This window comes from Dipodomys merriami, unplaced genomic scaffold, assembly GCF_024711535.1.
Source record: "Dipodomys merriami isolate MVZ:Mamm:240054 unplaced genomic scaffold, mDipMer1.0.p SCAF_31, whole genome shotgun sequence".
Classification (NCBI taxonomy): domain Eukaryota; kingdom Metazoa; phylum Chordata; class Mammalia; order Rodentia; family Heteromyidae; genus Dipodomys; species Dipodomys merriami.
This window is the reverse complement of record NW_027204604.1, coordinates 4,224,984-4,252,967: the sequence shown is the minus strand read 5'-3', so window position 1 is coordinate 4,252,967 and position 27,984 is coordinate 4,224,984. Positions and strand designations below refer to the sequence as shown.

The 27,984-nt window shown below is 39.8% G+C and overlaps 1 protein-coding gene across 1 annotated transcript in view; it reads left to right on the top strand.

Moving 5' to 3' along the window:
• The window catches only part of Prox1 (prospero homeobox 1), a 53,480-nt gene extending 30,944 nt beyond the window's left edge, over window positions 1-22,536 (top strand). Inside the window, exon 5 of the mRNA XM_070041508.1 lies at window positions 17,134-22,536. Coding sequence (XP_069897609.1) covers window positions 17,134-17,319 — 186 coding nt within the window. The 3' untranslated portion in view covers window positions 17,320-22,536. The remainder of the gene's footprint in view (window positions 1-17,133) is intronic.
• The last annotated feature ends 5,448 nt before the right edge of the window (window positions 22,537-27,984 follow it).

Here is a 27,984-nt window from a genome sequence, read left to right as displayed (position 1 = left end):
CCAAGAAAAACAAATACCATTATTCTTCCAAGGAACAGTTGAACTAGCAAATTAGGTTTTAAAGAACCACCTTGTAGCATGCTTGACAGCTTAAAGGCTGAGGGCAACTATTTGAAAGGGAATCTGTGTCCCTGATTGTGATTTTTTGGGGGGGCGAAGGGGTAAAGGAGAGACCTAGAGGATGGCCACAATTGACTCTTCTTCACCCACTGCTCAGTGAAAACAATCTCCCAACAGACCTCTTGGTATTTAAAGAGAACCTGAATGTGAACGTTGACACAACTAATATAGTCATACCAAAAAAGGGGGTCATAAAAAATTAAAGTTATTCATATGAATCTTTCATGAGAGGCAATGAAAAGGGACACTAGTATAGCCAAGTCCTTTGTGCCTGGAGCTCTTCTTCCGGGCTCAGAGCTATTGTTCTTTCAGCTTCTCAAACAGACTTTCACTTTCAAACTGACAAAAGTCACTTAAAAGCCAGACAGCTGTACTAACACACCCACCTTACTGAGCAAGAGCCACAGGCAGGTGACAGGGCCGGCTAGGAGACGGCATAATGAGCAGGGGTGGTCCATTCATGGTTGACTGTTGCTTCTACCCTCACTTTGAGCAGGCTCATTTGTTGCTCATTTGTGTCCCCTCCCCCTGATAGGTTCCCCAAGTATTTCTTGCATTTTCTCTTTACGGTAGGAAACATTGACATCCATGATCACTTTTATGCCCTAGTATGTGGAGGGTTCAGGTTAATGGAATTTTCCAGACTGAGGAGTTGGACTTACCCACTCTCCCCTTCCTCCTCCTCCTCCTCCTTATTCAGCCTCTTCCAGTCAATCCAAGCCTCTCGGAAGCTTTTCAGATTTCACTTGCTTCCTTAGGAGTAGCTGGGATTGGGTGGAGAACACCTACCAATATGGGGGCACCGGCCTCACCCCAGGATTTAAGACGTAGGCATAGATCTTGAGGGGAGAAAGCTCCTGCCATCCCAGCAGACAGGGCCGCAGCCGTTGTGGGCCATGGCTAGTCCTCCTTGTGTGTGTATTACAGGCCTCCCCTCCCCTGTCACCTTGTGTACAGTCTGGTCTGTGACACTGATGGTGATTATGTCATTATTTTGCTCTGGGGGCCTTGGCACATCTGCAGAGCCCAGGCACATCTTCTTTGTTGCGCTGGCAAACGTCCCACACCGCAAATGCTTCATTAGCTCTGCTGCCGGCCTCCTTGCCAGACGCGAGTGCCCAAATCCAGGCTTCTTTTTGCTCCGTTCTTTTGTGTGGATGATGATCGTGCATTCATCTTCCCGGTTCTTCCCTATTCTCCTCGACTTCTGAACTCCAGATGTCCCAGTTTTCTTGCCCAAATCTCTCCCGAGTCTACGAGGAGAAACAAGGTGACTCTTTACCATGAACCCCATTCCCCAACCCTCACCACCTCTCTTACTTTTTCATTTCCCACATCAATAGTGACTTTGAATGGCTCCCCACTGCGAGGACTTACATTTTTCAAACTTAACCATTTGAAAAGATAGCAAGTGATTGCTTCCAGTTTATGATGGTAGATAGGATTAGAGCGAGGGCTTATTAGATATTGTTTAAGCACATGCATGCCTTTCTCTTCCACCCCCACCTCCTACCCTACCCCCACTCTCTTCTCTTGGCTCTTGCATTTGCTCCTAAGGGTTGCCATCTTTTTACCCACTTTTCTGAAGGCAGTTTCAAGTGTGAATCCAAACACTACTTTTCTGAAATAGCTTCATGTGCTGTGGTTGTCTAATGGTTTTTTTTCTCTAAATAAAATCTTCATATCTACTCTACCCTCTACCCAAATCCCTGGTCCTTCCTTCTGCTCCCATAGGCTCCCAACCCCCAACAATGGCCTATTATTAGATACTTAAAGTGATTAACACTTAGCTGTTTTGGAAACTGAACCGAAACATTTCCCCTCTGGAAAGTTTTATTCCACCTATTTACCAGAGCTGCAGTTTCTATGAAGGTGTACTGGCATCTATATTAATGGCAGTCCATTTTTGAGCCTAATATCTTGGGCTGTCAGGGTTGTCAGGGGCATTACATGATTGGTATGTTGAATTTTCCTCTTAAATTTGAATTAATTGATCTCTATTAATCTATGGTGAGCAGCTTCTGCCATAGTTTGGCCAGTTTTTAATCCCCTAGCGACTGCAACCTACAGTGTTTTCAATTTCTCTGCCTTAGTTTTGAAATATAGTGAAGAGTCGTTCTGGGGCTCATGGTCAGAATAGTGGTTTTGAATTCTAATTCAAAATCCTAGGGAAAAGGCCCTAGTAAAGGATTAGGGAAAACTCTCTCTAAGGAAAGAGTTGCTCTATTGTACAGGTTCCTGAGATCTCCTAATGTATACCAAACTAGGCACAAGAATATACATGATCCCTGTTCCAAATAGTAATGAATTCAACTCAGCTGACAAGGTGAGGAGGGAGATGGTCAGATCCATGGGCCATCCAGCCTTGGGTCTGGACAGAGAGTGTCTCAGAATAGGCTAGTGCTTCTCACTGAATGACTCATTTTCAAATGCACCAGAATGTTCTTAGCCTCTCAGTATTAGATCATTATGGTTTTATTGTCCATGGGTTTGTTTAAATCTTTTTAAAACTTAACCCCACTCTCAGAACATACCACTCCTCAAGATAATAATGCTCTAAATTTATTACCTGCTGTGAAAATAGTATCCTCTTTTCTTTTTAATGGCTCTTAAAATGATTTTTCCTGGGAACTGCACAGGGATATCCCTTGTTATAATATCCTGGGATTTGTGGATGGGGTGGAAGCCATATTCTCCATTTCCTTTCTGATTTCATAGACTTTGATCATTGCTCCCTCTTAATCTTCATCTCTGCAGATTAAGGAGCTCTAATCCTTTTTAAAAGCCTAATCTCATACAGTAAGTGGGCTACCCCTGATCATTTTAGCTGCCCTTCATAATACGCTTCCGCCCTGACTGTGTTATTCTGAGGGATGCTTACTGTTACTAAACCACAGGGCAGAGTTCCACGAGTGGGTGGCTGTTCCACAGCTTGGTGGTAGTGCCTCATGCTCACCCAACAGCCCTTTTTTGTTTGTTCCACAAATTTAGTCCCAGACCTTGGATCTCTTGAGTGGCATCTCAGTAGCACTTATGGGTTAAAATGATCCTAGGAGATCAATTTATCTAATTCTTAGCAACTATTCTGGAAATTTTGATTTTTTTTCCCCCTACTAAACATATTCAGCTAAATAAAGAGTAGATGGGTAGATCATCCTGCTGTTTGGGTGTTTTCAGTGTTTCTGTAGATACATATTAGGATTTTGACATTATGAGAGGATACCCTAGGTCTGGACTTGAGTCTATAAAAATAACAACTATAGAGAAAAAGTTCTGGGTTTTATTTGATATTCATTCTTAGGCAGGAAACAAAATGTTCTTACACGTGGATGTTATTTTGTGCTCAAGCAAACCCTTCATATGGTTTTAAAAAAAAAGATGTTCTGCTTACAGTTTAACAGAATGAATACCAGGAAAGGAAAGAAAAGAAAAAGAAGTTCTTGGGAGTATGTCCACTGTCAGTGGTCCTGGACCAATGCTAGTAGAGAACTTGAGCACATGGACATTGGAGCTGGTCAGGTCAAGCTGTGTCCCCATTCTACCACTTTCAATGAAATACTGACAAATGTCTTACCCTTTTTGTGGCTCAGTTTCCCCTGTGTAATTTAGAGGGCACAATAGTGCCTGTGTCATAGAATGGTTGTGACAAGTAGATGATTCTACATGAGTCCAATAGCACTAGGTACGTGCTGTCTAAGCATCTTTTATGGTCTTACAGGGCCAAGTAAGCGCAACATTGTTACTGGTCTGTCTTCATCTATGGCATCAGCATGGCTCAATTATGTCATCATGTCATAAACAGGAGTGTAAACAAGTGAACCACAACAGAGCTCTCACCAGAATTGGGACAAATAGTCAATACAAAGCTGATTTGAAAATGAGAAAGTGATTTCTCCTACCCCAATGGTAGCAGTAAAGGCAAAGGAATCCAGGTACTGGTCCAGGATTCTAGATCTCTCTGTTCCAGATGCAATGGATAACAACAAGATGCCAGAAAATAGCAGAACAAACGCTAGCCGGAAGGGTCTGGCTCTGGCCTCTCCACCTCTGGGGCTCTACTTTGTTCATCAGGAAAGGGATAAGATCAGACTCAGAGCTTTGTGTTGGCCCTGGATTTCTGTGATTCTAAAACAGAGGCATCCTGAATTCTCTCACAGAAGTCTCTGGAGTCCCGGCTATAATGCAGAGCTGTGAGCTGTGAGTGCGCAGGCCCTGGGAATCCAGATGGCTTTCATGTGGGGCCACTTCTACCCTGGTGACTCTGCTGCTGCTTAATTATCTCAGTAAGAATCTCCAGGGTGCTCATTTTCGTTTTTTTCCCAAGGCCCTCTTTGCAGATCTAAATCTCCATAGTGCCCTTGGAGACATGGCAACTCCCTTACTGGGATTATAGGGCCTAATTTTTCAAATTCATAAACAATTCATCAGCTAAATTGGCATTAGTAGGCATACTTGCTGCTCACTTTGTTTGTTGACTTGGCCAAACTATGAGGACATCGATCAGAGAAGCCATCATCCCCTGAGTTTCTAGGTGATGCAGATTTAACAAAACTGAGAAGAAAGTGTCTATATACCTGTTCCCCCACTTTCTGTGCCGACCACCTCTCAGTACTGGCAATCAACAATTGATATATAATGCATCGCATCTCCCCTATTTCAGGACAGAAGCAACTGTTTAGACGATATAACTACCTTATCTATTAGACTTTGGTTGATAATTTTTCCAAAAGTAGGCCATCCTTTCCTTTAAGGATTTTTAGCCAGCCCGGTTACTAAAGTATTCTCTGTTGGAATAATTTTGCTGTATATATGAGTGTATAGTAGTGAAACGATCCTCATAGAAGCCATTCAGACATGTGCTTTTCATATTATGTTTAATATACCCAATTTCTCTTCCTTTATTTTACTTCTTTTTTTTTCTTCTTCTTTTCAAATTCAAGTCTGGTACTAAAGGTGACTGTTAGGGAAAGGTAATCTATTCACTAAGGATTAGGCAGGGATGAAGGCAGAAAAATGACCAGATGCTGAAGTAGAAGAAGATGAAAGTGTATGGTTTCAATGCCAGTGCATTTCCTTGATATAGACACTATTTGCAAAGATCAGTCACTTTCAATGACCTGAAGGTATACAGGATAAATTCACACATAGACTTCTGAAATTGCCTTTCAGCAGCACCAGCTTTAGATACTAATAGCACCTCAGATCCCAACTCACACCCTATACAGAACTTCAAGTCCTAGTAAATGTTAGTAGGGATCTCAAGATATCTGCAAATTCCCAAGTCCATTCTGGAGTCTCTCTCTGCCTTTTCAAATGGTGTACCTTCCTTGCAAATAGTAATCTTCAAGTTCTTCAGAAGCCCTCATGTACCTTTTGAAATACAGTCATAGGATTGGTTCTTGGGATCATCCTCCTAAGATTATTAGTCCCTTATATAAAATGGTGTAATGTTTGCATACAATTTATGTACATCTTCCTGTATACTTTAAGTCATTGCCAGATTATACATAATACCTAACATAACGTGAAAGCCATATAAACACTTGCCATACTGTTTTGTTTAGGTAATAATGACAAGGGGGAAAGGATAGGCATGAATTCAGCACAGTCGCAATGTTTTCTAAATCTTTCTGATTTGAGATTGATGATATCCATGAATACAGAACCCGTGAATATGGAGAATGCATTGTGTATTCCATTTTTAGTTTTGCCAAGGGTAGTTGTGAAGGAGAGACCAACAGATTTCTCTTGATATACAAAATGAAAATTCTCTGACAGAATGAAGATTTTTGTAGTCAAAACCAAGGGATGGGTTTGAAGCTAATAATCCTCATCGCATCCCCTCCCCCACAAAAAAAGGCTCAGGGATTATTTGGGATGCCATAAATTATTTCCAGCAGAGTACCAGTGTCCCCCCTGATCCTCTCCGCTCTCTGAAGTTCTGCTTGATTACCATCAGTATCACAAGGGCTTTCTCGGGTGCTTACTATGAGCAATGCTGTTCTGGTCATCCTGCCTGAACCCCACCTCCTATTGGCAACTCCCTAAGCTCCTTACTCACATTACTCCATCAACAGAATACAGAGCACACAAACCCATTTTAATATTGGCCTAAGCAAAGCTTAATTATGAAGAGAAAGCTCTTGCAGAAAACAATCACGTAATGCATTCTCCAGTGAAACAGGAGTACCTGTGGATTATCTGTGCCCCGGCTTCCCTTCACACAATATTGGAGCATTTATGCCATGTTGTTTTTGGATAATGTCCCATTCCAAAATGGTATCAGGTTTGACCCTATTGGTGTTTACCACCTCAGCTAGCAAGTGTAGTAGAAACTAAACTTCAAGAGATATTCAGCTTCTTGTCAGACATCATTGGCATAAAATTAGATGGACAGCTTCCATGTAAGGTCTACTGATCATTAACTGGTATACTGACCACAGCACTTATGTTTCCATTTGAGTATGGAGCTGACTGGGGAGATGCCTTGTGAAGCAGGGTTTTCCCACTTAGCACATCTGAATATTTACTAGCAGGTAAACTAATGAAAAGCAGGTAAGTCCATCCCTCGACATCCCTATGTGTGCTTTATTAACTCTGTTCCCAATGACATGGACAGCCTTCACTGCAGATGAGAAAGGCCTTGACATCACAGGTTGAATTCGGGCGAGTCCGTCCCAGCTCCCCGACAAGAACAACTGGTGTGCTGACCCAGCAAGGCCCGCAGGATTACTGCACAATTAAAGAACATTAGGCTTTTAGAAAAGTTGGGAGCCCTCAAATTTGGCTAAGAGCAGTGGTTGGCAAACTATGGCTTGTAGGCCAGATCTGACCCTCAGTCCTTTTGTTTTTGTTTTGTTTTGTTTTGTTTTGTTTTAAGGCCTCTCTGATGCTAAGAATGGCTTTTGTATTTTTAAATAGTTGTGAAAAAAAGAATATACAATTGAGACTTGATGTGGCCCACAATGCCAATGTAGGTATTATCTAGCCCTTTAGAGACAAAGTATGCTGACTACTAGCTAAATGTCTCTCCTTCTTGTGGAATGAGGTTCCAAAAATCCTGTGCGTGTTCAGTAAAGTAGATCTTTGGTCTAGACCTTACTTCAACAGCCTCTCTTTTGCCATTACAGAAGGGTGCTTCTGCTTCTGGTTGTTTCTAAAAGCTTAGAATTCTGTGTAGTATCTCTAAGGGACAGAAGGGGGTTGTCCATTTTAGTTTGAGATGCTTTTGCTTTGAATGTTTTTATTTGTTGGTTGGTTGGTTTACATTTGGAGTCAGTCTTTGAGATTTGCACAGAAGTTGAGAAAGAATAAAAATGTACTCTATGGCAACTAACAACACAGAATCATTGTTTCCTAGCGCATAGAACAGCAGGACATCCATGCATAAGCACATAAAGTAGCTGCTTCAAGCAGCTCCATTTGTCATTCTGTGGTTCCACCTTTTTGGGGACTATGGAAAAGATGATTTTATTTATTTTCATATTGGAATGCAGAATGGATGATGTGTTTACATGATAGTTGAAAACATATCACAATTTATTAACAAGTTGAGATGAAGATACTAAGGCATTCTACTCTAGGATAGGGCAGTCACAATAATTCAAAAGGCTTAACCCTGGCATGCTGTGTGTAATTATAGGTGTTTTTCATGATACGTGAGTTATCAACATCTTAAAGGTGTACAAATTATACTTTGATCTCTGGCTTTTCTCCATACCCACTTTTAAAGGCAAAGACTTAAACTCGGGTGAAGAATCGAAGAAAAGTACCTAGGCTTTGTCTCTACCCTTCACACATGCTATTCCCAGAGATGTCCAGGTTAGGAGTGTGGCTACTCCCACCTGCAGACCCTACTCCCCCCCCCCCACACCTGCAGACCCAAGTCCAGGTGCTGTGGTCCTTTCCCACAGAGTTTCACTTTTCCATCCACATTAGGTCCTTAGCTTTCCTTGGAAACTTGGCACTTTCCAGGTGACTGTTCCTATCTTTTTGTTACCAGTTGGCCATGTCTACCAGGGTGTCTCTGGTTGTGACTCTTCCAGCATTTCCAAGGGCTGGGATGGCATTGGAAGAAGTCAAACGGTCCAGCCCAGAACAGCCACGAGTTCAGTGTAGATCCCTACTGTGGAACCACACCCAGGGAGACATACTTTCCTTTTGTCACCTTTTCTCATGACCTTTGAAGCTCTTTCCACCTGGCTTAGAGTAGTCTTGAGGATCTGGGTGGGGATCGTCGCTCCAGTGCCTTCACCAGCCCTGGCCTGGGTTTGCTCTCCCTCAACCCCTTCCTCTTCCTGGGAAGCATAAACTGAGCCGCTTCCACCAGCTCAAACCTCTGATCCCAAACTCACTGGAGAGTTTGGCTTTCAGGTTTTGGCAAGGAGACCTCTTGCCCATCAGGTCAGCATGAATAAAGATTTCTTTCTTTTTCAAAGTCAAACATCAACTGAAACTATCTGCATTCTCCCCCCCCCCATCCTTCTCCCTCTTCCTCTCCCTCTCCTCCTCCCTCTCCCTCTCTCTCTCCCTCTCCCTGCAATTTAACCCCTTTCTTTTAAGAGCATATCCAGGACATTTAGTGGGAATCTTTTCCTATGAGACCACTGCAAAATCTACTATATGTAAAATTTGAAAGCCAAATCAATTCTAAGCCAATCTTATCATTTTTAAAGTATGTTTATCCAGCTTTGTAGCAGGAACAGGCAGACTGTTTGAAGGCCACATGCTTTTCAAACCTTGGTTGCAACACGTTTTCCCCATTTTGAAACTGTCTTTATCTAGCAGAGAAAACGAAAATCTATTTGACAAAGTGCCACTCTGGCCAGTTTATCTTGCAATATGGCTTTAGCTCACTGAGTCTATTGATTTCCTTAAATTAATGTTTACAGAATGCTACTGAATTTTGCTCAACAGAACATTGTTCTTTTGAAGCTTTGTGAAAGAAAGAAAGAAACAAACAAAAAAGAAAGAAAGAAAGAAAGAAAGAAAGAAAGAAAGAAAGAAAAGAAAGAAAGAAGGAAGGAAGGAAGGAAAGAAAGAAAGAAAGAAAGAAAGAAAGAAAGAAAGAAAGAAAGAAAGAAAGAAAGAAAGAAAGAAAGGAAAGAAAGACAGACAGACAGACAGAAAGGAAAGAAAGAAAGACAAAGACAGACAGACAGACAGAAAGAAAGGAAGAAAGAAAGGAAGAAAAGAAAGAAAGAAAAGAAAGGAAGGAAGGAAGGAAGAAAGAGAGAAAAGGGAGGAAGGAAAGAAAGAAAGACATAGACTGTTACTGGCATGTGTTCCTTTGCTTAGACCAAGGTAACTTAGTTTTAGGTGTGTGTGTGTGTGTGTGTGTGTGTGTGTGTGTGTGTTGTTTAAAGACAACCTTGGACTATAACCACTTCCTATAAGCATTTGGTCTTCAGGTATTTAAATAGCAAAACATATGATTAGGAATTGGGCCTGTACTTGGCACCCTAAACTGCATGGGTATTAAATTAATTGAATCCTCTAAAGTTTGTGAAGGCTGAAAGTCCCCTGGAGCATGGGAGGGAGAGAGATTTTAGTTGTGAAGAATCTTTCCCTGTCTGATTTGGTGTAACTGTGCAGGCAGTTGAACACAGCTTCACAGCCAGTACTCCTAGACAATGCTAGTCTTTCCAAACATAGGTTAGAGCATCCTAATAAAATTCAAATGCCAGTTAGTCACTTGGTAGGAACTCTAAATATAACACCTTGCGCTTTGACTGTGGAGTTCAGTGTTTAATATACAAAAACTAATCCCTAAAGATGATTTTAAAACTCGCTTTCCCAGGGAAGTATATACATCCATTCAGCTTACCGACACTGCAGAAAAGCAGGAATCTGAGCCATAAAATTATGAAATGAGCAAAAGAAAACTTTGAAGCAATTTTCTCAATTTGTTTGACTCAGCCAATAAAATAGTCTAAGCAAATCTTAAAGTATTTCCCAGACAATGCCTAGCACATGTTTATGAACCACTATGAAGTGCTTACCAGGAATTAAAGTCCTTCTTAAAGGTGCAAACCACAACCTTAAATCTGAATGCTATTTTATACCATTTGAGGCATGTTTCTGTTTGCTTTCCCACCTGATCCTTCTCTGTATAGAAAGGGCATTGGAAGCGAATCCTCCTTCTTTCATTGTGTCTCTGCTTCTAAGGGCCAGTGAGTCCTAGCTGTACCACAGATAAATGCATGCACAACTGCAAAGAATCTTGTGACCATATTTCATAGCTCCCTGATTTCTCTTTTCTGCCTCTGGCAGGGATGGGCAAGGAGCAGTAATAAGGTATCTGTTCTTGTCTCTTCATCTGATAATCACTATGAAGAGTTACTAAAGCATCTGAGTTTATCCATTTAAGTCCTCTCTGTCCGCAGTGCAGTCCCCTGCTTGTGCCACTGCTGTCAGGAGATAGGGCTCTCCTCCATCAATATTTACTTACCAAACAGCAGGGCTGGGTGAGTTTGTTTAGAGGAATCATGTGCACACTGGGGTGAATGAATGCTTGGGAAAGTACTTCAACTGTTTGCTTCTTTCCCTAGGATCATAGTGTACAAGTGTATATGCACACGCGGGTAGATGTCCTTTTTCCTTTGAACTGTTCCAAAGACACTTAGAAGTCAACCAAAAAAATACCTTGCTAGCTTTGCTTGAGACATTGTTCACCATGCCAGAGAGCTCACAATATGAATTCAGTTTTGAAAAACCCCACAGTAGAGTTTGATTTTCTTTTCTAGGCTCCTATATAAGTTAAGCATGTTGAGACAGGCGCTTAGGATGAACGCAATGTACAAGCATCTTTCTTTAACCCCTTTCAGATGAGTTAAAGGGAAGAAAATGGAGATGGAAACAATCAAAATCGTTTAATAAGAAAACACTGTGTATTTCGGATGGCTTTACACACTCTCTCTCTCTCTCTCTCTCTCTCTCTCTCTCTCTCTCTCTCTCTCTCTCTCTCTCTCTCTCTCTCTCTCTCTCTCTCTCTCTCTCTCTCTCTCTCTCTCTCTCTCTCTCTCTCTCTCTCTCTCTCTCTCTCTAAGTCCAGAGCAAAAACAGTGGGTCTTGCAGATGTCAGAGCTAGTTTCAAGCATTCGATGTGTTTTCCCTCTGATCACAAATACAAATTCCAGGTACTGAAGTTGAGAACTCTGTTCTTTCAACTTCACTGAAACAATTGGTTGGAAGGCTTCCCATCCAGGCCTTCAGTGTGGGCTGACTTAGAGGCATCTGGGCTAGTTTGAGGGGTTTTGTTTCAGTGCATGGGGAGGGGGGTGGGGAGTTATTTATTTATTTGATTTTGTGAATCAGAGTTGTAAAAGCCATGTGAAATATTCATGCAGAATAGTCTGAGAAGCCCGTTTTCTGTTTTATTTACTGCACAGTAGAACAGCCACAGCGGATTAGTTCTACAATACCCGTAACAAAAGCCCAACAGCTGATGCATGTGATGTTAGGAGGTGACAAAACAGTTAAAGTATGCTGCTGGCTACAGGCAAGCCGTCAGCAGATGCAGACAAAAGGGCTTGTGACAAGAATAACTCTCTCTCCAAGGCGAGCAGTGAAGAGTATCCAAAATACCAGTACCCTTTTCTCCTTGACATTGTCTTCTTACAGTCAGCATTTTATTGTCCTTTCATAGTATTAAAAAAAAGTGGAGGAGGAGGAAGAAAAGAAAACCCACACACAAACTAATTCACCAAGATGCTAGGCAGGATTTGACTTTTACATCTCATAGCCAGTTCTGATCGTACATATGCATCCTTCTCCATTTTTCTGTTAGAAGAAGTTTGAGAGGGGGAGAAAAATGAGCCCAAAAGATGAACTATAAAGATGATCTCCCTTGATAAGATTGGAATCTATTGATAAACTTAATAGGCCATTTGAGCTGTGGTTACTGGGAAGGGCTGAGGGGAGAGGTGATGTCCATTTATTTGCTATCCATTTCACTGAAGATGATTTCAATGATGAATCAAGGCCAGTCAGCCAGATCTTAAAGGGGATCAAGGATGGAGGGGTGTCCATGGAGACCTGTGCAAAGGGCAAGGTTACGGTCCCCCGCAAGAGGCTGATGAATGAGCTTATGGATGTATCAGAGGTGTGAAAAATCAGCTGCTCTGTCTCCAGAAAATAGGAGAGCCTGTCTTCTTTTTAACCTTTGTAATTCCCCTTCTATTCTCTGTGACATTCATTCAGCTGCCAAGAGCGTTTGGCAAGGTTTGGGCCAGCAAGCACACTTCCAGTGACCGCTAACCTTGGTATGTCCTGACACTTATGATGAGTATCTGCAGGACACAGAAGGCAGGCAGCCTGCTATGTCAGGCTTTTATTATGTACTGCAGAGGCTAGGGACAGTCAGTTTAATAAAACAAATCATCCTTGAAGGTAAAGCAACTGGGAAGAGGAAGAGAAAGACAGGGAGAAAAAAAGTCTTTGCCACTCATTCTGATTTAAGATAATAATAATAATAATTAATATAGCAGAATAACCACTCAAACCAACACAGTATCTGTGCCTGCAACCCAGCTGTGGACTTAACAAACTTGAAATGTCTTTCTCTCATTTCCCTGAAGACTTCAAGGCCTGAGGAATCTTGAGTACAAACAATTGTGGTGAAACTGGTAGATGCTGTTGGCCGGCCCCTTTTGCATGTACTCAAGTACCTCGTCACAGTCCTATTCTCCAAATGTCAAGGCAAGACTATTTGGGGGTGAGGATCCTATATTGGGATGGCTTTTTATCAAAGCAAAGTTTCCACTCTCCCCTCCTGAAGAACGCCTGGGCAAAGCAGCTCCCACAATAGCCTGAGAGTTTGAGCCAGAGGCTTTGGAAGCCTTTTGTTTTTTTTTTCCCCCCTGTGGCATGTCCAAAGGCACAGCCTTCCCCCTCCTCCCCCCACCCCCAGCAGCCTGCATTGTCTTGCATTCCAGTGGCTTGATTGACTGTTGCCACCTGATGCTGAGGAGATAGACTCTAGGGTTCATTCTGCAGATTGTTGGGTTCTATTAAAAGAAACCTAGATAAGGGATTATTTGTCACTAAGGGATTTTCTGCAGATGTTTATTAATGATTGGAAAGCTATTAGATATGAGGAGGTGCAGAAAAATATGGGTAAGATCATGACCATAACCCTGAGTTCTAAGATGACCCCCCTGAAATGCGAAGAGGGCCTCTCCCATGCTCTAGTAAGTGAAGGTGGGAAAGTTTTCATGTAGAGAGCAGAGGGTGCCTGTTTTCATGGGTGAGGTTTCAACCTGTGGAGGAAAGTCACTGGCATCCTCTTGGAAGATCAGTTGCTACCTGGCACGGTACCTTTGGAGCCACCAAAAAAAGAAGTTGAGATGCTCCAGTATTAGAGAATCTCATTATAAAGTTCTTTTACCTAGCCTAGTCTATTTTGTTTGAGTTTTGCTTTAGAGCAAGTACTACATTGGCAGAGAATTTCATTTGCATAAAGAATTCATCCATTTTCAATCCTAAACAGGCCACCAAAGCTTCTTGCTGGGAATTGGTTACACCATTTCCATTTTTCTTGAAGTTACTAGCTCCTTGGAAGTAGTTTTTTTCTCTGTTACAGATTCACAAATTCCCCGAGATATGATACCTTGGAAAAGCCCAAGTGGCAAAAAAAAAAAAAGCATTAAACCAGGTACTGGCGGCTCATACCTATAATCCTAATCCTAGCCACTCAGGAGGCTGAAATCTGAGGATCATTGTTCAAAACTAGCCCAAGCAGGAAAGTCCATGAGACTCTTATCTCCAATTAACCCCCAGAAAACTGGAAGGGGCACTGTGGCTCAAAGTAGTAGAGTGCTAGCCTTGAGCTCAGGGATGGCAGCCAGGCCCTGAGTTCAAGCCCTATGACCGACCCCCCCCACCCCCGCCCCGCAATAAGACATTAAGAAGGGAGCCAGCACAGTTTAATGGAGATACATGTATTTATATAAGTCTTTTTAATAATTTCTTCATCTCAGAGAAACTCATCATTTTTGCATCCTTAAAATGATGCTTTCTGAGATCTCTGCTGACTCTTTCAATTCTCTTATTTTATCATTTTAAGCTTCTTTTTTTTAAGTATTGAGGGAGAATATAAGTGTGACACCAGAGCAATCTGACTAAGAGCAAAAGGTGAAGTCCCATCATCAACTATTCTGTTTATCATATGGTTTTCCCCAAAAGATTTTTTTTTCTTTTTGCTTATGTGGTGCTGAGGCATCGAACGCAGGGCCTCAGGCATGCAAGGCAAGCGTTCTACCACTGAGCCACCTTCCCAGCCCTTCCCCAAAAGACTTTTGAGCACAATGGGTGAACACAGAATAAAAACTGTGACCCCTTATCTAACAACACCTTATGGAAAGGTAATTAAAGCTACCTGTGAATAGGTAAAAAGTTAAACATCAAGACACAGATACAAAGATATCCTAAGGCAGCCCACAATGAAGACCATATGAAATGAATGTTTAAAACAGGAGGCAAACCACCCAAACAACAAGAATGGTGAATTATAAATTTATGTGGTCAAGTACACACCACCTCCAAAACAATCTCTATGTTCTCATGCAAATCCCACAACCACCCTCTTTCCTCTGAGACTTGTGCTCTTCTAGATGATTCTACCTACTTTGACACTCTCCACAAGGTCCTCCTTCCCTGATTCCTAGGTCACATGACTTGCTGTGGGTAGGGCTTGGGGTGGGCAAGGCTTCCTGACTTCAGGCTTTCTTTGAAGCCTCTGCCCACATCATTCTTCCTTCAAAGCTCTCTGCCATGCTGCAGAGTTTCGTGGAGGCCTGTTGCCAAAGGTCAATGACAACCACACTTCTTGAAATGTTTGTTTCAATAAATGTTGACAGTTACGTTTCTGTAGCATTTGGCTAACAGCTTCCAAACCAAGCAGTTAAGAGTGGGTGGTTACACTGCCTAACTGTGCTTCAGCCAGATTCCCTCGCTCTCAGCAATGTTCATTTGATAAAATGTGGAGGATTATCTTTGGGAGGAGCAGGAAAGAATACTCCAAAATACCTTAATACCTTTTCATTTGGATAAAGTGCGTGGGAGGGCTAAGCACTCCTCCAGCAAATCCCCATGTGTCTATAGAGACTTTAAGGGAAAGTCACCAAGGGTGATGTTGAAATCTCCAGATGAGATCGCAACTGGAACTGGTAGTTCTCACCTCTATGGGAGCCAAGGCAGTGCTCTGGTGATTTCCCAGGAAACATTGGAAAATGACTGGACAGATGGACAAATGTCAATGTGATCTGAGCGATTGTGCAAAATTCTCCCTTTTTCTAGACTCCAGAAGGAGACTTTTGTTTGTTTCTGGGGAGTTACTAGATTTTCCTAAAAAGCACATTGCTACTGAGAGCAACAAGCTTCATTTATTCTAGTTTTTCTTTACCAGTTGCTTTCTTACTAAAGGTCTACTGCACCAGTAGAGCCAATGTAGGGAGAAAGGGACTGAGCATGGATAACATGGCCATACTTTCCCTTGATTTTGGCAAGTGACATGTCTGAATGGAGATGAAAATCTTTTTCATCTGTTACATATATGTAGACAGATGTAGCTACAAGTACAACTATAGTACTCTTGTCTCTTCCTACATCTGCACCTCATGTGAAAGTAAAATGTTTCTAATGTAGAAGTACCCCACCAAAAGAAATGTAGTGAGTGTCAATGTGTACTTGAAATGATGCTGAGTCCATTATATTGGCATGAAGAGATGTAGACTATACAATGCTCCATATGAGTAACTTACAAAGAATACGAAGAATATCAATAGTTAACCCCTTCTCCTAGCCAAGAGGTCAGAATAGTAAACCAGCAACTAAGAGAACACACACACACACACACACACACACACACACACACGCACTCAATTGCTATGGAAGAGAAAGTTTAACAAATAGGGATGGAAAAACAGGAGTTTTGTTTATTTGTTTCTTGATTTTTTTTTTGCCAGTACTGGAGCTTGAGCTCAAGGCCTCATGCTCTTGCTTAGCTTTTTCACTCAAGGCTAGTGCTCTACCACTTGAGCTGCATCTCCATTTCCAGCTCTTTGCTGGTTGATTGGAGATAAGAGTCTCTCAGATTTGTCTTCCCAGGTTGGCTTCCAACCTTGATCCTTAGATCTCAGCCTTCTAAGTAGCTAGGATTAAAGGTGTGAGCCACCTGCCCCTCTCCCCCCTCCCCCCCACCCGCTTTGATTTTCATATAGTATAATTGGGATAAATCACCCTTGTACAGAGGTTGGGATAGTGGAATAACATTCAAATTCATCATGTGGCATTGTGCCTCACACATACTGAGCACTCCATAAATGGTATTTTTAGTAATTATCTGTTTTGGTGATTATAAATCATTCTTCAGTGGAACAATTCTCCTCTCTGAGTAAAATAGTTTCTGGTGTAGTAGCTTAGCATTAACTTTGATATTTCCTGATTTTGGATTAATGCCATTATCTTACTCATTTTTTGTATGTTGAGTGTCTTATAGTACAGATTACTCTAATATACAACTGAGTTTTCAAGTGAGCAGTTTTCTAATAAAAACAGGAAACTGAGATTTTTAGATTTTCTTCATTGACTGTGTGGGTTTCATTTATATAGATGCTCAATTATTTATTGTTCTATTTGAGAGCACATTTTCTTTTCACAATGGCAATTGTCAGGCAATACGAATTAAAATCTGAAAATGGATCTGTGGGGAATCCCAAATATTGGGTCCCCTTTCTCCATCCTAATGTTCACGACAAACTCCTTGTTGTTCAATAAGTTTTCATGTCTTCTTGTACAAGCCTTTTTTTCAACTTTACGAAGCTGTCAACCCCCACAACAATGGTGCTATATATAACAACTTTACATAAGAGAATAGAGACTGGCCATTTTTAGAAAATGCAGGTGTCATGTAAGCCCCTTTCTCAAAGAATGAACTTAGCTCAGTTTCCTTTGAAGAACTACAGACTTGAAACTGAAAACTTTATTAATGCCATTGTCTCCTTGTATCAGCAGGTTCCAGAGAGATTCCTGGAAGTTGCGCAGATCACATTACGGGAGTTTTTCAATGCCATTATTGCAGGCAAAGATGTTGATCCTTCCTGGAAGAAGGCCATCTACAAGGTCATCTGCAAGCTGGATAGTGAAGTCCCTGAGATTTTCAAATCCCCGAACTGCCTACAAGAGCTGCTTCATGAGTAGAAATTTCAACAACTCTTTCTGAATGTATGAATAGTAGCAGTCCTCTTTGGATGTCCAACTTGTATGTGTTGAGATTTTGATTTCAGATATATGTGTGTGGGAGGCATGGATATGTTATGAAATCAGCTGGTAATTCCTCCTCATCAACTTTCTCTCATTTCCTTTGGTTTTCCATTACAAAGGGATGGTTCTCTTCTTTCTACCTTTAGTTTACTTTTGCCCAAGGTCCTTAACATTTGAAGACTTAACCTAGGATTGATTTTCAGGGAAAAAAAAAAAAAGAGAAGAATGTTGGCATGTGTAAAGTTTCTCTTTGCAAGGAAGGGCATTTGTTCAAGATGCATCTGCTTGATTAATGGCATATTGTAATAATGAGAGGTGGAGGCAAATCCGTGACACAGCCCAACTCTACAGATGGTGATGTGTCTCTTGCTTTTACTGTTAAACAGGTCTGAAAGTCTGAAAATTCAATGGAATCACTTCATACACTTAAAAACTTTGTTTAGTTTGGATTCATTAAGTAATTTTTTTAATATGTTTAAAACTATTGCTGAGGGCAGATGAGCAGCTCACTTTTTTAAAAAAATACCCTAAAAGACCAAATTTTAAAAGAAAAATCACCACTATCAAGCTTTTCCTAAGAGAACCTAACAGTAGGTTCTCCTGATCTAACTGGTTCCTAACAAAGGCAAAGCAATTGTTTTACAAAACTGAAGATGAGACCAGAAACTTATACATGGTCCTCTAGCTCCCCATGTGTACTTTATAACAGGTTCTTTATAATAAATGAGCTTAGAGCCGTTGTCATAGAGAAAACTCTATAACTTGTAATCATTTCTATTTATTTTGCTTCAGATATTGAAAGGCACATAAGTTGCAAGGTGACTCTTGGCTCCAGTTTGTTTATATGCTTAAAAGGATTATCATGTCTGTTTAATTAACACTCTTTTCCTAAAACACTAATTTCTGAATACCTTTCTACAGTAAGGAATAAAAGCAATCCCAATTGACCATCAAATCCTTGGCTACACTGGAAGTTTGTTGACAGCTGGTATGGGATTTGATCTTCATTAGGGGATGAAGAGGAGCATGTGTGAGAATGACCTATTTGCATATACAATTCCACACTATGTTGATGGGTGACCACAGTGGGGACCGTCTAAATGTTTCTTTATTTTAGACAGAACATTGTCAAGCAACTGCTAATATCTCTTCTAAGTCAGAAGCTAGTATTGACCAAAATGCACAAAGAGTGTATAGCATAGGAAAGTTTGGGGTTATCTCAGAAGACACAATTTCAGTACACCTAAGAAAGCTAGCTGCTATTTTATGCTTTCTTTAATGGTTCTCCTCTTTTATCCTTTCTTTTATTTTGTATCAGTTTTCCAGTGATGTACAATGTCCTACACTTGCATTTTAAAAATCTGAATTGCATTCATACTTGTTTTCTGAGATGGATTTTTGTGTACAGATGCAGCAAGAATTCATTGTTCACTCTGTTTTCCAAGCCCTTCCTTCCCCTTAAGTAATTTAATATACACCTCCTAAAATGACACAGTAACAACTCTAGTATTTAAAACTCACAGAACAGAATTTTTCTAAACATCACACTTGCCTTTGGAGAATGCAAGTAGACCCATGTGACTGACTAGCTGAGCCGAGCATTATAGTGTAACTTCTTTTATTCTGCTGATGGGCAGGAATTTGGGACCCAATGATGGTTGGTACAAAGCCTTAAACTTGCTGACTTTAAATAACAGTGCAGTCCTGTGATGCTCTGCCTCATTCAAGAGGCCCTCACAGATGGAGGATGGACAAGGCTGATGTCCCAACCCTTTCTTCACAACTAGGGCCATACTCATCTCCCAACTCACAACCTCCAATACGTGCATCAGAACCAACAGAGATAATTTGTTGTTGTTCTGGATTTCTTCTTTTTTTAAGTCCAAATAATCAATACATTGGAATAGAATACTTTAAAAACAAGAGATAGAAATCCGATCAGCACACAGTAGTGAAGTGATCTTGACCTCTAGTCACACTCTTTCAACTTGATTCATAGGGAAAAGTATGACATTCATTGTCATGTTGGTTTACAACTGAGTGTTTGCTGTTCCTGGAATTCACAGCAACAAAATATTGCCCTGGTCTTAGTACAAGGCCAAAGCTGTAGCGTATTCATCTGGGTAGATGGGTGGCTAGGTATACTCTCAATCTGGAGCAAGTGAAATATCGATTGGGATATATGTGGATTTTTAGTGTTACTTTCCCTTGACTTTCTAATTTAAGTAGACAAATTAGGTGAGTTATGAATGCTCATAACCAAATGCCGATGCACCTATCTACTGAAAATCCCCTATCTACTGAAAATCACCATTCACTGAGGTATAGAAAATATTTCCAAGTAGAAGTCGCAACATGAGAATGAACTCTCTGTGTTCTGAAAATAGAACTCTATCTCTTTGCTTTTTGGTGGGTGCCCCCCCTCCTTTTACAAATATAGAATCTTGTGCCTCCCAGTGCATTGGAAAGTGACAAAAGCCTGTCTCTAGAAACTCCAATTTAACAGTTATTCTTTAAGGAAAAAAAAAACCACGTCAAATCTTAGCTCAACTCTCACCAGGTGAAAACTGAGTCCATGAGAAAAAGTTAACTTTAAATGGCGAGATTATAAAAGATGAGGAATTGTTTACATAGGAAAAAAAAAGTCTAAAGTCTCTTGTTGAAATTCCACATTATCACTTGTTTTCTGCTAACCCTAATTATTTTTGCATGTCCACTTGAGGTAATAGTCTGTGCCTAGACTTAAAATGCACCAGCGGGGGGGATTTTAAAAAATCCTTCAAAATACTAGTTTTTCCCACAAGTACAATTGTTCTTGTGCCTTCTGTGGCTCTCGATTTCATCTTTTAACTTTCTTTCCAATTTCTACAGCTGCAATAAACACTAGATTTTCTTTTTCTTTTTTCTGGCTGTTTGACATAATGTTGATAGCTATGCATATTTTGTGTCTTTTTAAAAACAAAGCGGGAGAATACGTTTTTGAAGAAGAGAATTTTTAGAACAGTTTGATACCGCAAATTATTTTTTTCCTCAATTGTTTGAGCAGCATTCGAGTTTTGAAAATTCTTGTAGAAGCCAATTTTTTGTAACTGTTGTGCAAATCTTGTGTTTTCTTAGCCTAATAAAAAGTAGTATAGAAGCAATATTTCATACCATGTGCTATGTATGTGTGTGCAGATGTGTGAACATGAGAACACATACACACATATACACACATGTAAAAATATACATATATATGCGTGTGAAGTGGAAAGCTTACCTTTTACTCTCTGGATTTAAGAACCTATTTTAGGCATTTGTTATGTTTTGTGAAAAGAAGGTTCTATTTGCAGCCACCAAACATTTTAATTTTTACTGTCTCTCTGGCTGTTTAATGAGGAGTTTCACATTAAATGGTTAAAAAAATACATGGAAGATGTTAGAATGTAGTGGTTATTTAAGTCAATGTTCACCCACATATTTGCTTTGTGCCTCCGAGTATTATTTAATTAAAGTGTTTTATGTTTGCAGAATCGTTGTTACTGTACTAGGGATGTGGGTGAATATCATTAAAGAATTAAAACAACAACAATAACAAAAAGAAAAAGAAAGCAGAAACACTAAAGTGAGAGGGGAACTTTTATAAAGCAATGTAAATATTGATCCTTATGGCTGTTGTTACGTAAGACATGAGATTTTAATAAATAACGACATTCTCACATCTGTTTGACTTTATTAGGAACACTACAGTGACTGTACAGACAGTTGAAAGCATTCTTGAAAATCCTGCTCTCTCCTTTTAAAAGATAACAGTCTCTTTTATCAGATATCCAGGGCAAGGGTAATGCAGTTTCTGTAAATTTATGAAATTTCTTTTCAGTGTACATGAAGATGTTTAGTAAGTAGTTCTCCCCCCACACACTCCCTCTACATACAAACAGGTTACGATTGAGTTGCAAAGCTCAAAGAGTTAGAAGCTTTCAAATTAGGAGGTCTCACAGAAGTAATCCTAAATTTCATCAGAGAAAATGTGGTTTACAGACTTCTCTGAAAGCAACAGTGTATATGAGGACAGTGGGAATTCTCTTTGCCATGTATATTATATTCATTGGTGTGAATAGTACAAATGTTTCCTTCTGGTACAAGCTCTGTGTTTGCAAATTACAAGAAGCATTGTTTTCAAAAAGCTCCCCTTAAAAAAATAATGTAACTGGTCCACATGAGTTAAACAGTTACTATTTTGCACTTATATATGTTATGTTGAAGGAAATGCAGCTTGTTTTCTGTAGATCTGTTGGTTGTAAACCATCTATAAAACTCAAGCTAAAATGCTTGAATTCAGAGCTGGGATCAAAACTGGTATTGGATCTTGACATCTTCTTACAATGATTCTTCTGCATCTATGACAGAATGAAGAAGCGTCTGGACTTTGAGTCTTTTCAGCTGAGCCCTCTCCCACTCGGACACCCCCTAAAATGCACAAAACTGACAGGAGCAGGAAAGGCCAACTGGCTGGCCTTCCTTTGTGAGAAAACATTCACTCTGTGATTTTTAAATACTCTATTCTTCCACTCAAGTGGACAGATCGTTTGAAAACTGTGTATCACCACTTCAAATTTAGAACTAGGGGGAAAACAAGTATTTGGAGTTGGTCTCAGAGCCACCTATAAGAATCAAAGATCATGGCTTCTCCCAATATTATCCCAGCCATTTCTCATCTGTATATAGTATAAACCGTGACAAAACACTGCCTTTATATTATTTAGCAATATGTTGTAAATAGCATTATGAAGCTCTTTTTTTGTAATAAAGACCCTTTGATTTGAATATAATACAATAACTGATAAAGTCAATTTTTGATTTTCTTTTTTTTTTAGCTAGAGGCAATTTCAATTGTGGATTTTTTTGTTATTGTCTATTGTTCTGAAGACTTTGCATAATTTATTGGTTTAATTTATCCTAATTTATTTGATGAAGGTGTACAATTTTGTATTACCAAGGATGTACTGTAATATTAATTGATATGATAAAAAAACAATGAGACTCCCTGTCCATATTAAAAAGAAAATAAAAAAGGTGCAGTAGACAATTGATTTTAAAGTAAAAGTAAAATAAAATAGTTTGGCAGCTACTAAATTTTAAAACAGGAAAAAAAAAACACAAGTTGTTGTGGGGAGGGTGGGAAGGGGGTTTTACTTTGTGTGTTTTAAGCTTTTGTATACTTTCCAAACTTTTACCTTTTGCTTTGTACCACTTAAAGGATACAGTAGTCCAATTGCCTTGTGTGCCTTCCATTTTCTCTTAAACTGAATGTATGTGCAGTATATATGCAAGCTTGTGCAAAATAAAATATACATTACAAGCTCATGCTGTCTGATCTCTTTTTTTGGTCAAAAAATGCATGATGTTTCAATTCTGGGCCTGGACTAAATTGTAAGGCAATTGGCTAATTGTGAGTATAATATCAATATTCAGTGCAGAGTTTTCTTTTCATTACAGTTCTCTCTCTCTCTCTCTCTCTCTCTCTCTCTCTCTCTCTCTCTCTCTCTCTCTCTCTCTCTCTCTCTCTCTCTCTTTCCTTCCTTCTTCTTTCCTTCCTTCCTGTACTAAACATACAGCATTATGCTTGCTGCCACGTGCTCAGCTACTTGAACTTCCAGCCCTTTTATTATTTTGCTTCGTTGAGTGGGGCTTGCTAACTTTTCCCAGGCCGGCCTCAAACTTAGGCTTTTTTTCTGTTTTCACCACTTCAGTAACTAGATCTACAGGTGGGAGCCAGTATGCCCAGCTTACAATTCTTAATTATATAAGTCCAGCACCAATTATGTAAGTCCATCCCTGTGACACCCAGAAATGGCAATTGTACTGCACATGTGTGGAGCAACTGCCTGGATATTGCTATGAAACTTCTTAGTTTCAACTTTATTTAGCTTCACACTTAAAGCCAAAAGCTGTAGCTCAATGAAATATTTTATTCTTTTTTTTTTTTTCGGTCGTGGGGCTTGAACTCTGGGCCTGGGTGCTGTCCCTCAGCTCTTCAGCTCAAGGCTAGCTACTCTACCACTTGAGCTCCAGCACCACTTCTGGTTTTCTGAGTGTTTATTGGAGATAAGAGTTTCATGGACTTTCCTGCCGGGGCTGGCTTTGAACCGTGATCCTCAGATCTCAGCCTCCTGAATAGCTAGGATTACAGGTGTGAGCCACTGATGCCCGGCTAATATTGTACTCTTAATTCAACAGTTACTAATGTGAAAAGATTCAAAAGACAAAGAAAGTTGTTTCCAATAGTCACATAAAGACAAATGTACTACTACTTCCAGGATGGGGCTGGAGTGTTTATAATTGTTTCTGCTCTGGTTGGACTCAGAATGAAATTAAAAAAAAAAAAAAGGTTTTTAAAATGTTGGTCTAGACATACTATTGGCAGTACGTTCTATGCATTGAGAATATTGGTTTTCATGTTCTCTCACCTTGTTTCTTAAACTCATCTCTCCCTGCTTGGTTTAGATATGTTTCCATATATTCTTCCCAAAGTTTCATGTTGAAGAAAGGTAGTCTTGAGTGGGCAGTGTTGAGAAAGTCGAATGCCAAGTAAACTAGGTCATTCAGGGAGCTCTCCTAGGAAAGGATTAATGTAGCTATCTCAGGACCCCTACTTGGTTCTGCCAAGAGCAAGTTGTTACTGATAGAGCAAACTTGTCCTCTGAATCCCTGACTTCCTGTCCTGTCTTATGACAACACTATGTATTGGTATGTATGCTCCTGCTATCTACAATGAAGGACTCATGGGGGCTGAACTGATGAGACTGCCCAGTCCTGAACTTTCAACCCTGAAAACAGTGAGCTAAGTAAGTGTTCCTGGGTTCAGGTATTTCAGTATAGCAACCCCAAATGGACACAATCCTTGAAACAAGAATGAGAAGATCCAATAGAAGTCATGGGCCTATGGGGGTTGATTCTACCATCCACCACTAGTGGACCATGAGAGACTGTCTTCTTAGTCTCTTGGATTTCTTCCTTAATGCTCACCTAAAATGATGAGAACATTACATTCAGATGCAATTGACATAAAGATACCTGGAATCAATACACTATCCAAATAATAATGGTATCCCCCCCTCTTTGAGTCCTTTTGTTGTTGTTGTTAAATCAATACCACAATTGTAAATTCGTCTTTCAAAACTATGCAGGGGAATGTGCCTATACCCCTTTATACTATACTATGTGTTCTCTGAGTAGAGCAAAAAGAACCCTCTCTTTCCACTCATTCTTCCTGGGAAAGAAGGTATTTATACTAAGATGGTTACTCTTTCATCTTCATTCAGTTACATAACACAGATCTGCTTCAAACAAGATAGGATGATCCACGGAGTAATACAATCATTAAGAAGTTACCACAGGTAGAATTATTTTCTGATAGGAGATTTATTTAAAATACAGCTTCAGATCTTTACTTTTGTGACTAGAAATGATCTATCAACATTGATCTAGAATAGTAGGTAATATTATTCCCAGCCCTGATCTGAACTCTTATCCAACATGTCTTGAAGGATACCAGTGCCCATTTTACAGTGGAACATGGGAGCTTCATGAGCTAATAAAAACTGGCAGGAATTTCTTTTTCATTCTATCCCCACTTAACCATAAATAATTTACAAGGTTTTCTTTAAAGCTAGCAGCTAGAATTCCACACATATTCATCACAAGTTTACTAATACATGCCGAGGAAAGAAACAGATGCCTTGAATAAAAGCCCTAGGAGCATATCAAATAATTGCCATATTTGCCAAATTCTGGGTCCATGAATGTTTCTGTTTCTATATGAAGGCAGAAAATGCAAGGGAGGTATGTATGAAGGCTGATAGATAAGAAAAAATATGAATGATACTAGAGAAATAAACAGTGGCATCTCCCTTTTTAAACAATATAACCTTCTAGAGAAATAGCTAGGCCTGGGTTGACAATGTGAAGAGCGTAACTTTGGAAACCACAGAAAAAGACATCCAGCAAGAATTGATGTAGGCATCAGAAGACCTGCTTCCCATCAAATCAATCCAATGTTTGAGTGTCCCTGGAGAATTACAAGGACTTAAAGGCTAAAGGATTGTTCAAGTTGGCAATCTTATTCTGTCAACTTTCACTGAAAGGTTCCTAGAAGCAAGGACAAACACTTTCTTAGAATATTCTCGCTTCTCGTGAAAAACTTAGGTCAAACAGCAAAGCAAGAGTAAAATTTTAAAGGATTCATGATGACCCTTCTTTCCTTGACCTTGCCATCCATTGGGTGCTCATGTTGTCCCAGCCTTCTCTCTCTTCACAGTGACAAGCTGTGTAGGAAGGCATTAGATCTCAAGGGTTTGAGTATGTTGATGGCAGTGCATGCTTAAAATGATACAGGGTTTGGAGGAATATGTGCATATCACATGTCATCTGAATAGAATTGATTAGGGACTGGAAGCCTTCTTCACCACACATAAAGCCAGGTCTTTGGGTGGTATCACTCTTGACTCACCTTGCTCCTGGTGTGATCTCCCCAGGTTTTTCTGTACACAGCTTTTCTTTTCTTCCTCTCCAGGTCTTGTCTCCTTTAGATAGTTGTAGACTATGGTTGTAGAAGGAAGGGCCCCATTCTACACTCGAGACAGGGTTTTTTTTCCCCTAGCTAGAAATAAAAAATTATTTACATTAAAGATATTCTAAGATAATCTAACTCAGAGGCTCTGTTTCCCTAGGCTGTATGACATGTGATATTGTCACTGGGCCTCGTAATTGAAAGCTCTTAGTGAAAGCATCATCATATTGGGGTGCCATAAAATGCTTATTGATAAAAAAAAAACATTTCTCTGCTTAAAAAAACTGATCTCATCAGATATGCTAATGTTTTCTGCAAGTGAATGCAAGTGGTAGCCCAACAAATAATTTCCTTCTTTTAGAGAAATCTTCTTTTAAAGGAGTCCTCCATTAACCATAATGCATTGTACTTATAAACTGGTTTGCTGAACTAGAATCCCTTCATACAACTACTTAATGATATGTTTAAGAAAAAGAAAAGGAAAGGAGTTCTCTATGAAGGAATAATACAACTCAAAATGCTCATTGGGTTGGGTAAAAGACCTTTAAGGATGAACATGGAAATTAAAATGGATAATAATACATGAATTTAAGCTGTCAACAAAAGAGACTATACCATCAACATAACACTGAGGCTGGCAAATGATTTGCTCTGATTCTCGTTGTCTTCTAGGCTTTGGTCATCTTGCCATGTCATCGAAAACTGAAATCTAAGACACTGAAATCCAGATCACTGAACTATTGAAAAACACAGAAGAGTTCTTGAAATCCCAAGTTATTGATCTAATCTTGCCCTTTTCCTTGGCCCCTGTCCCTTAGCTTCAAGCATGTGGTTTGACCACACCCTTAGCAGCCACATTTGGGTCAGCCCTGGATAGGAGTAGAATGGCTTAGAATGATTAAGGTGCCATGATGCACTGAAACAGAATCACTCAGGCTGCCTCATCCTGGCAATGGGGTGGGTATTATTTGCAAAGCCCCCAGCAGAGTCACCCAGGTGCTAGCTAGACAGGCTCAGGAGATAGCTTGGCAGCCACCCTGGAAAAAATGCCTGTGTCTCTGCAAATAAATCTGTCGTGGTAGAAAGCATTGGGTTTTCCCCAGTGCTTGTGCAAATAGTCCTCTGTGCCTTACTGGTATTGAAAATTCCTTGGTGTGAGGAGCTCCAGAGCTATGGATTTCTGGTCATTGTTGTTATCCTTGACCTGTTGGAGGAAAAAAATTCCAAAACCAGTGTTCACAACTGGAAAATTTTTGGTAAACAACAAAATTCTTTTTAAAAAAATTCCCTAAATCTTCCTGCACACTCAGCAATGGATATAAAGATGGATTGAACTGAATCGTATTTATTTTCTTTAAAAATCTTAGTGAAGTAAATGAATTTCCAAGCTCCTTTCCAAAATAAACCCTCAAAATTCATCCTACAAGTAAAAAAATTTAATTGAACCAAGGCTATTTTAAAAAACTGAAAAAGTTGTCCACAAAGCAAAACAAAACTAATAAATAAATAAATAACCTCTCTTCTATAAAGGTATCTGGGCATTATCATTCTAGTGGTAAATTGTACTAAATATCAAAAGTAGGTCACATTACAAACCTGTATATACACATATATGAATATTATATATAAATATTAAGTGTATATAAGTATATATTCACACACATACATTCAATTTGTTTCTAAAACCTATGCTTATGACTTCAAATGCAAATGAATGATCAAACCCAGTCCGGGAACATATTGAGAATATTTTATTACCAACATGAACAGTTCAACCTGACATGAAGATCAGGACTTAATCCTAGGTGAAATGCTGCACAAAGTTTCTTGATAACTCTGGTTTGCTTTAGCTACTGTCTTATGACAATGGGAACAATTATTTCTTAGATCTGTCAGCTATTCAAATACTCCATGCTACTGCCTTTTCCCCTGCTTCTGAGGAAAGCCAAAAGCCTATTCTCTTGTAGCCATTTTAGTTGATCTGGTTGCCAGTTAGTTGGCAGAGTTAATGTCCAAGGCCAGGTCTCACTTTCATAGGTCTTCCTGGAACT